At 55.6% G+C, this 8,866-nt stretch overlaps 1 protein-coding gene across 1 annotated transcript in view; it reads right to left on the bottom strand.

Annotated features, from left to right (window-relative positions):
• FAIM2 (Fas apoptotic inhibitory molecule 2) overlaps positions 1-8,866 on the bottom strand; it is a 22,296-nt gene that overhangs the window by 2,454 nt on the left and 10,976 nt on the right. The window contains exons 7-11 of the mRNA XM_005430242.2: positions 7,752-7,791; positions 6,864-6,901; positions 5,454-5,541; positions 2,293-2,388; positions 259-312 (exon numbers count right to left, since the gene is read on the bottom strand). Coding sequence (XP_005430299.1) covers positions 259-312; positions 2,293-2,388; positions 5,454-5,541; positions 6,864-6,901; positions 7,752-7,791 — 316 coding nt within the window. The remainder of the gene's footprint in view (positions 1-258; positions 313-2,292; positions 2,389-5,453; positions 5,542-6,863; positions 6,902-7,751; positions 7,792-8,866) is intronic.

Genomic DNA, 8,866 nt, shown 5'->3' with positions numbered 1-8,866 from the left:
GCCCCCGGCTCCCTGCGAGGCCCTAATCCCTGTCCTGGCTTCAATCCCTGTGCCGGCTCCAGCTCCTTTCCCCGGTTCCCTGCCAGGCTCTGGTCCCTGCCCCAGCTCCCCGCGAGGCTCCATCCCCACCAGGCTCCAGCTCCTTTCCCCAGCTCCATCCCCACCAGGCTCCAGCTCCTTTCCCCGCTGTTCTCCCTGCCAGGTTCCAGCTCCTTTCCCCGCTGTTTTCCCTGCCAGGCCCCAGGAGCAGCCACTCACCATGGTGAAGATCCCAGCCCCGAGCAGAGCGTAGATCGCGTGGAGCCACGGGACCTGCAGGACACGGACACAGGGACACAGGGACACATGGACACATGGACATGGACACACAGACATGGACACATGGACATGGACAGGGACACATGGACAGGGACACACAGACAGGGACACATGGACACAGGGACACACGGACAGGGACACACGGAGAGGGACACATAGGGACACGGGCACCGGGACAGGGACACATGGACAGGGACACACAGACAGGGACACACGGACACAGGGACACACGGACAGGGACACATGGACACACGGACACACACAGGGACACACGGACAGGGACACATGGACACAGCCGTCAGAGCTGCACAGATTGGGCTGTGCAGGATTTCCCTCCCCTTGCACTCGGCTCCCAGCTGGAGGGGAAAGGTGGGAGAGGCCCCGAAAGCCCAGGCTGGGTTTGCAGCACTCCCAGCTCATGCAGTGCCCTGGGAATGTTCGTGTGGCACAGCGCAGGGCACGGGGCCTTGGACCCTCCCTCCCTGAGCCCTTGTGTCCATTTAGCTCCTGAACTTCTCCATCAGCTGCTCCTTATTGCAAACAGCCCTTGGCCCCAGCACCTGTCCTATGGAAATCATGGGATCCTGGAATGGTTTGGGTGGGAAGGGACCTTAAAGCCCATCCAACCCCACCCTTGCCACGAGCAGGGCACCTTCCACTACCCCAGGCTGCTCCAAGCCCTGTCCAACCTGGCCTTGGGCACTTCCAGGGGTGGGGAAGTCCCTGTCCCAGCACTCTCGTGATGGAACACTCTGGAGCACCCCCAGAATGGATTTATTACCCAAACACAGCTGATCCCACTGGAAGAAACACCAAATATTCCAAGATCTGGAGCCAGCCTGAGGGAACAGTTGGATCTGTGTCAGGGGAGGTTTGGGTTGGTTATTGGGAAAAGGTTCTTCCTCCACTGGAACAGCTCCCCAGGGCTGCCAGAGCTCCAGGAGCATTTGCACAATGCCCAGGCACCAGGTGGGACTGTTGGGATGTCCTGGGCAGGGCCAGGAGTTGGGCTGGGTGACCCTGGTGTGTCCCTCCCCCTTCGGGACACTCCATTATTCTGATTAACAAGCACAATTTAAATATACTCATCAGAGGGAGTCACAGGGGGGATTTCACTGGAACTGGGAGCAAAGCTCAGCCCCTGCTGTGCCCAGGGGAACCAGGAGGCCCCAAGATTTGAGCTCTGCAGGTGCTGGGTGTTAGTCCTGAGTCCAAGTCCTGCCATGAGCTTGGGACAGAGTTTAATGTGCTCATTTCCCTGGTTTTACTGAGGGAAACTGAGGCAGCTGTGCTCAGGTGAGACCCCATTGGCACCCAGGGCATCCCAGCAGAGGTGGAGCTTGGATGTGTTGGGATGAGTCCAGAGGGGGCCATGGAGCTGATCCAGGGCTGGAGCCAGGCTGGGAGGGCTGGGGGTGCTCACCTGGAGAGGAGAAGCTCCAGGGAGAGCTCAGAGCCCCTTCTGGTGCCTAAAGGGGCTCCAGGAGAGCTGGAGAGGGACTGGGGACCAGGGATGGAGGGACAGGACACAGGGAAAGGCTTCCACTGATGGGTGGGATACTGAGAAGGAATTCCTCCCTGTGAGGGTGGGGAGGCCCTGGGATGGATTTCTCAGAGAAGTTCCAGCTGCCCCTGGGTCCCTGGCAGTGCCCAAGGCCAGGCTGGAGCACCTGGGACAGTGGGAGGTGTCCCTGCCATGACAGGGAGTGGGATGGGATGGGATGGGATGGGATGGGCTTTGAGGTCCCTCCCAACCAAAATCATTCCATGATTCCACCACCAGGAACAGCAGGAAATGTCTCTAGCCCTGGGCCATCCTTGTATCCCAGGGTCCCTCTCTCCCACGACCCCGCTCTCCCATCCCTCCATGGGGGTTCCCACCCATTGTCAGGGAGCTGTGCCCCCCCCTCCCAGCACGCCCAGTTTGGCCCAGTTTGGCCCAGTTTGGCCCAGTTTGGCCCAGCTATCACTCACGTATTGGCAGGGCAGGATGACAGCCAGGACCAGCCCCCCCAGGAACAGCACCATGAGCAGCACGAAGAGAACGCCCTGGTACGAGGTGAAGTCGAACTGCAGAGGGGAGGAGGGAGGGGTTTCTGTTCCAGGGGCGGCACCGGGGGGAGCCCCAGATGCCACCCCTGAGCTGACACCCAGGCCCTGAGGAAGGATTTCTCCTTCCCTGGAAAATGGCCTTCAAAACGGCCTCCACTCGCACTTGCCAATCACACAGTGCCAAGCTAGAAATGGGCAAACTTTGCTGGATTTCTCCAAAACTAAAGCTGCCAGCACCTAGGAGCCAGCAAGTCCTTCGAGCCCCAAACCTCACCTTTAATCTGATACCCAGACCCTGGGGAAATGACTTCTCTTTTCCTGGAAAATGGCCTCCCATTGCATCCACTTGCACTTGCCAATAATACGGTGCCAAGTGAGAATTCTGTATTTCTCCAAAACTAAAGCTGCCATCAAGGAGGACCCTGCGAATCCTTTGAGCCCTAAAGGCCACCTCTGAGCTGATCCCCAGACCCTGGGGAAATGACTTTTTTTCCCATGGGAAATGGCTTCCCTTTGAGGCCACTGGCCCTGGCCAACAGGGCAGGGCCAAGCTTGAAATTGGCAAAATTTGCTGGATTTCTCCAAAACTGAAGCTGCCACCAAGGAGGACCCTGCAAGTCCTTAGAGTCCCACAGGCCACCTTTAATCTGACCCCCAGACCCTGGAGACTTTTGCCCATGGAAAATGGCTTCCATTTGCAGTCACTTGCTCTGGCCAACAAGGCAGTGTCAAGTGAGAAATTTGCAAACTTGGCTGGATTTCTCCAAAACTAAAGCTGCCAGCAACTTGGACCCTGCAAGTGCTTAGAGCCCCAAACACCACCTTTAAGCTGATACCCAGACCCTGGAGAAATGACTTCTTTTTCCCATGGAAAATGGTGTCCCTCTGTGGGCACTCAGCCGAGCCAACACTGGGCAGGGCCAAGCTTGAAATTGGCAAACTTGGCTGGATTTCTCCAAAACTAAAGCTGCCAGCAACCAGGACCCTGCAAGTCCTTAGAGCCCCAAATACCACCTCTGAGCTGATACCCAGACCCTGGGGAAATGACTTCTTTTTCCCATGGAAAATGGTGTCCCTCTGTGGGCCCTCAGCCGAGCCAACACTGGGCAGGGCCAAGCTTGAAATTGGCAAACTTGGCTGGATTTCTCCAAAACTAAAGCTGCCAGCAACCAGGACCCTGCAAGTCCTTAGAGCCCCAAATACCACCTCTGAGCTGATACCCAGACCCTGGGGAAATGACTTCTTTTTCCCATGGAAAATGGTGTCCCTCTGTGGGCCCTCAGCCGAGCCAACACTGGGCAGGGCCAAGCTTGAAATTGGCAAACTTGGCTGGATTTCTCCAAAACTAAAGCTGCCAGCAACCAGGACCCTGCAAGTCCTTAGAGCCCCAAATACCACCTCTGAGCTGATACCCAGACCCTGGGGAAATGACTTCTCTTTTCCTGGAAAATGGCCTCCCATTGCATCCACTTGCACTTGCCAATAATACGGTGCCAAGTGAGAATTCTGTATTTCTCCAAAACTAAAGCTGCCATCAAGGAGGACCCTGCGAATCCTTTGAGCCCTAAAGGCCACCTCTGAGCTGATCCCCAGACCCTGGGGAAATGACTTTTTTTCCCATGGGAAATGGCTTCCCTTTGAGGCCACTGGCCCTGGCCAACAGGGCAGGGCCAAGCTTGAAATTGGCAAAATTTGCTGGATTTCTCCAAAACTGAAGCTGCCACCAAGGAGGACCCTGCAAGTCCTTAGAGCCCCACAGGCCACCTTTAATCTGACCCCCAGACCCTGGAGACTTTTGCCCATGGAAAATGGCTTCCATTTGCAGTCACTTGCTCTGGCCAACAAGGCAGTGTCAAGTGAGAAATTTGCAAACTTGGCTGGATTTCTCCAAAACTAAAGCTGCCAGCAACTTGGACCCTGCAAGTGCTTAGAGCCCCAAACACCACCTTTAAGCTGATACCCAGACCCTGGAGAAATGACTTCTTTTTCCCATGGAAAATGGTGTCCCTCTGTGGGCACTCAGCCGAGCCAACACTGGGCGGTGCCAAGCTTGAAATTGGCAAACTTGGCTGGATTTCTCCAAAACTAAAGCTGCCAGCAACCAGAACCCTGCAAGTCCTTTGAGCCCCAAACACCACCTCTGAGCTGATACCCAGATCCTGGGGAAATGACTTCTTTTTCTCATAGAAAATGGTCTCTGTTTGTGGCCACTCACTCTTGCCAATAATATGGTGCCAAGGTCGAAATTGGCAAATTTTGCTGAATTTCTCCAAAAGTGAGGCTGACAGAGCCCAGGACCCTGCAAGGCCTTTGACCCCCAGGCCCTGGGTACTGCAGGGACAGGTTTAGGGCTGGGTTTGACGCTGCTGCAGCTCCTGAGTCCCCCTGGGACCCACCCGGGGCTGGTTCTGCCTCTCCCGCCCAGCCCGCACCCCCTGCCCTGAGCCAGCGCCCCCAAATCCCCTCAGTGCCGCAGGGAAGGGCTCAGGTCCCGCCAAAGGAATCCCAAACCCATCACACCCCAGTGCCCTCCTGTGTCCCACAGCCCAAGCCTCTGAAATTCCCAGTTTACCACCCTGCAGCCTCTGCCAGCCCCTCTGACATCCCTGGCACATCCCGATCCTCCAAAAATCCCAGACTGTTCCCACACATCAGCATCCTCCACTCCCACGTGCATTTGTGGCACACCCCAATCCCAAAAAAAAAAATCCCATTTTATTCCCATATATCAGCATCTTTAGCCCCCCAATCCACAAAAAAATCTCATTTTATTCCCATAAATCACCATCTTCTAGTCCCCACCCCAATCCATTAAAAAAAAAATCTCATTTTATTCCCATAAATCACCATCTTCTAGCCCCCACCCCAATCCACAAAAAATCTCCTTTTATTCCCATTTATCACCATTTTCTAGCCCCACTTCCATCCCAGCCACGTCCCTCCCTCGCACATGTCCTGCTCCACTCCAACCTGCTGGTGCCATCCCCACATCCCTGGGGCTGGCCCCGTTTCCAGAGCCCTCCAGAGCCCCCCAGCTCCCCCCTGTCCTGCCCCAGTGTCCCCTCCCCGAGGGACGTCCCCACCTTGCTCTGGAAGCTGAAGATGGTGACAGACAGACAGACCAGGGCCGTGATCCCCAGGCACAGCAGCACCGACTTGGTGTTGTAGTAGCTGCAAAATGACCAGGAAAATCAAATTAGGGTCATTCCCGGGGATGGGAAAGGGGATTCAGACAGGCAGGAGCTGGGCAAGGAATCCTACGGGCACAAACAGCGCTGGAATTATCAACATTCCACACTAATGGTAGAAAAGGAAGGATGGAAAAAAGGCTGGATGGGTTTTCCTGCTGTTTTGAAGGATGGAGGTGTCACTATCGGACATGCAAGAATGCAAGCACACCACGGTTCTCCAGGTGAAGGAAGAAAGAGGAAGTTTATTCTCTGACTCTAACATTTATAGTTTTCCAAAAGTGACAGTGGATTGGAGGGTGATAGGGACACCTCTCCAATGACACTGGTCAAACTAGCAGTCTATCAACTTTCTCCTCTTCTATAAAAGAAGACAAAACAATTAGTTATTTACAGAAAGTGTTTGGAAAAGTTCACCACAAGAATGTCCATATCAAAAAGCTTAGAAGATCTTAAAAAACTAAAGTGACATGGAGGGAAGGCAGGAGGGTCCATCTGGGCTTCCCAGAGCTTTGGAGCAGCTCCAAGTCCACCAATGCCACTGTCCATGAACAGACAGGGAATGGGGAAGGTCCTGACTGGGAGGTAACAAACCCAGGGTGACAAAAGTCCCCACAGCATGAGGGGAAACCAAAGGAGCAGCCCGGGCTCCTGCCCAGTCTGGCCTTTGGAAAAGGAGGGGTTGGAGCAGGGCCAGGGGCTGCAGGCTCAGGCTGGAATGGTTTCCAGGCTGGATCAGGATTTTGGCTGCAGCGCAGGCTCAGCCCGTGGAAAAGCCAGTCCTGCTCTCCCTGGGGGATTTGTGTGCAGCCTCTGGAGTTTTCCCCTGAAGCTGCTGAGGCCAGGGATTTCTTTGTCCCAGTCCATCCATCACCCAGCCTGGATCATGGCTCTCTCTCCAGGCTCCCACGCGAGCCAGGAGCAGATTTCAGATTTCCTGGTGCAAATGAGCAGGAGGGAGCAGGCTGTGGGATACAAACTCCTGAAACTGCTGGAACAAAACCCTTGGCTCACTGCAGCCCCCCCTGCCTGGGACCTGCCCAGTGAGAAATGGGGATCAGTGAGTGGTCGCCTCCAGCCCCTGCAGTGCTGCCCCTCCAGGGCTCTCCTGCAGTGTTTGGGATGTGGAAGCCCCCAGTGCTGCCTCCCTTGGGACAGGGACAGGCCTTGGGAACCTTCCCTGGAAAGTTTCCCGAGGGAAGCTCCAGCTTTGTGTGGCTGCTGGGAGCCCCAGAGAGCTCAGGTACCTCAGGAACAGGGAATGTTTTCAGGAAGAGACAGGACACAGGGCAGTGCCCAACCCACCTGGAGAGCATGGCAGTGAGATAGGCCATGGACAGGGTCTGGGGAAAACACAGCCAGGTTAGTGCCCCCCTGCCCCGGAGCAGACACCAGGAAATCCCTCAGTCCCAGGGAACAGGGCAGGGGAGCCTCCCAGGCTCGCAGGAGAAGGAGCTTGGGCAGCATTTGGACCCCTCCAGTGACTGATGGGCACAGGAGAGGGCAGAGGGAGGGCAAATGGCACGGGGGGAGCCCCTGCTCCTGCATCCGTCCCGCACAGGAGCCAGCTGCCATCCCAGCTGCCATCCCAGCTCCCATCCCAGCTTCCATCCTACATCCCAGCTGCCATCCCAGCTCCCATCCTACATCCCAGCTGCCATCCCAGCTGCCCTCCCAGCTGCCATCTCAGCTCCCATCTCAGCTCCCATCCTACATCCCAACTGCCATCCCAGCTCCCATCCTACATCCCAGCTGCCATCTCAGCTCCCATCCTACATCCCAGCTGCCATCCCAGCTCCCCTCCCAGCTCCCATCCCAGCTCCCATCCCAGCTCCCATCCCACATCCCAGTTCCCACCCAGGTTCCCACCCCGGTTCCATCCCAGCACACCCCAGCTCCAATCCCAGCTCCCATCTCAGTTCCCACCCCAGCTCCCACCCCAGTTCCCACCCCAGTTCCCATCCCAGCTCCCACCCCAGCTCCCAGCAGACCCCACAGATTATTTTTTGCTATTTTTTAACAACGAGAGGCTCCCTTTCTTCCCAGCTTCTCCCATCCCAGTGCAAGCACAGCTCCTCAGCCCAAGCCCAGGACAAGAAGGGGATGAAATTCCCACTTTTCCCCAGGAATTCCAGCCTTGTCCTGGGCACCACTCTGACCCCAGGGCAGATGTTGGCCAGATGTGCCACTCACAAAGATGCTGAGCAGGATCAGATTCCATGGGAAGTATCTCCTGCAAAGCAAACAGGAGTCAGTCAGGTGGGGCTGTGCCAGGGAACCCCTGACCATGGGGTAATTAGGGACAGTGAGGGTAATTAATGGCCATTAATGACCCTGATGGGTAATTAATGCCCATGCTGGTAATTAGTGCCCTGTGCACAATGCTGGGGCAGTGCAGGGCACAGTCACCCTGCTCGGGGCCCCAGGACATTTGGGGTCCTCCTGGGCCAGCAGGACAGAGGTCCCCAGGATATTCCTACTCCCCTGGGAGCTGACAAGAGCATCCTCTGGAATGTTTCACCCCCAGAATCCCAGCGCTGCAAACGGGGCGGCGCTGCCACATTGCTCTTCACAGAGAAAAGCAAGGCACAGTTCTTCCCAAGGATTTCTGAGATTCGCATTCTCTGAATCTCAGAGAAAGGGAAAACACGAAATCACAAAATCACTTTGCTGTGCCTGTGTAGAATGCAATTTGGGGATTGTTTACCCAAAGTGAGGATGTTTTGTTTCCTTGGCCTGTCAGGGCCAGGTGTGTGTGTGTGTCAGGGCCAGGTGTGTGTGTGTGTGTCAGGACTGAGGGTGACAATCTGTGATTCTGTGCAGGGTAAGCATTGTGTGCAGAGTGAGTGCTTGGCAGATTCAGTTTAGATGAAATGTATACAGTATAGTATAATAAAGTAATTAATATATATATATATAAATTACTTTATATATAAAGTAATTAATTAGCCTTCTGCTATCCATGGAGTCAGACGGATCATTGCTCCTTCATCAGGGCCCTCATGGCATCGCTGCAGGGCAGCTCCTGCTGGAAGCCACAGCTGCAATTGGACTCCTGAGCTGCAGCAACCCAAGGCCTGGAACAGCTGTTTCCAGCATCTGGACCAGGTTCCCCAGAGCAGCTGTGGCTGCCCCTGGATCCCTGGAAGTGTCCAAGGCCAGGACAGCGGAGCACTGCGGGACAGTGGGAGGTGTCCCTGCCATGGCACTGGGTGGGCTTTAAGGTCCTTTCCAACCCCAACCATTCCACGATCCCATGGAAACACAGCAGCTGCATCCCTGCCCCGCACAAGGGCTGGAAACCTGCG

Source organism: Geospiza fortis, unplaced genomic scaffold (assembly GCF_000277835.1).
Source record: "Geospiza fortis unplaced genomic scaffold, GeoFor_1.0 scaffold635, whole genome shotgun sequence".
NCBI lineage: Eukaryota > Metazoa > Chordata > Aves > Passeriformes > Thraupidae > Geospiza > Geospiza fortis.
Note: the sequence above shows the minus strand (reverse complement) of the source record. Positions and strands in the feature narration are given on the sequence as shown.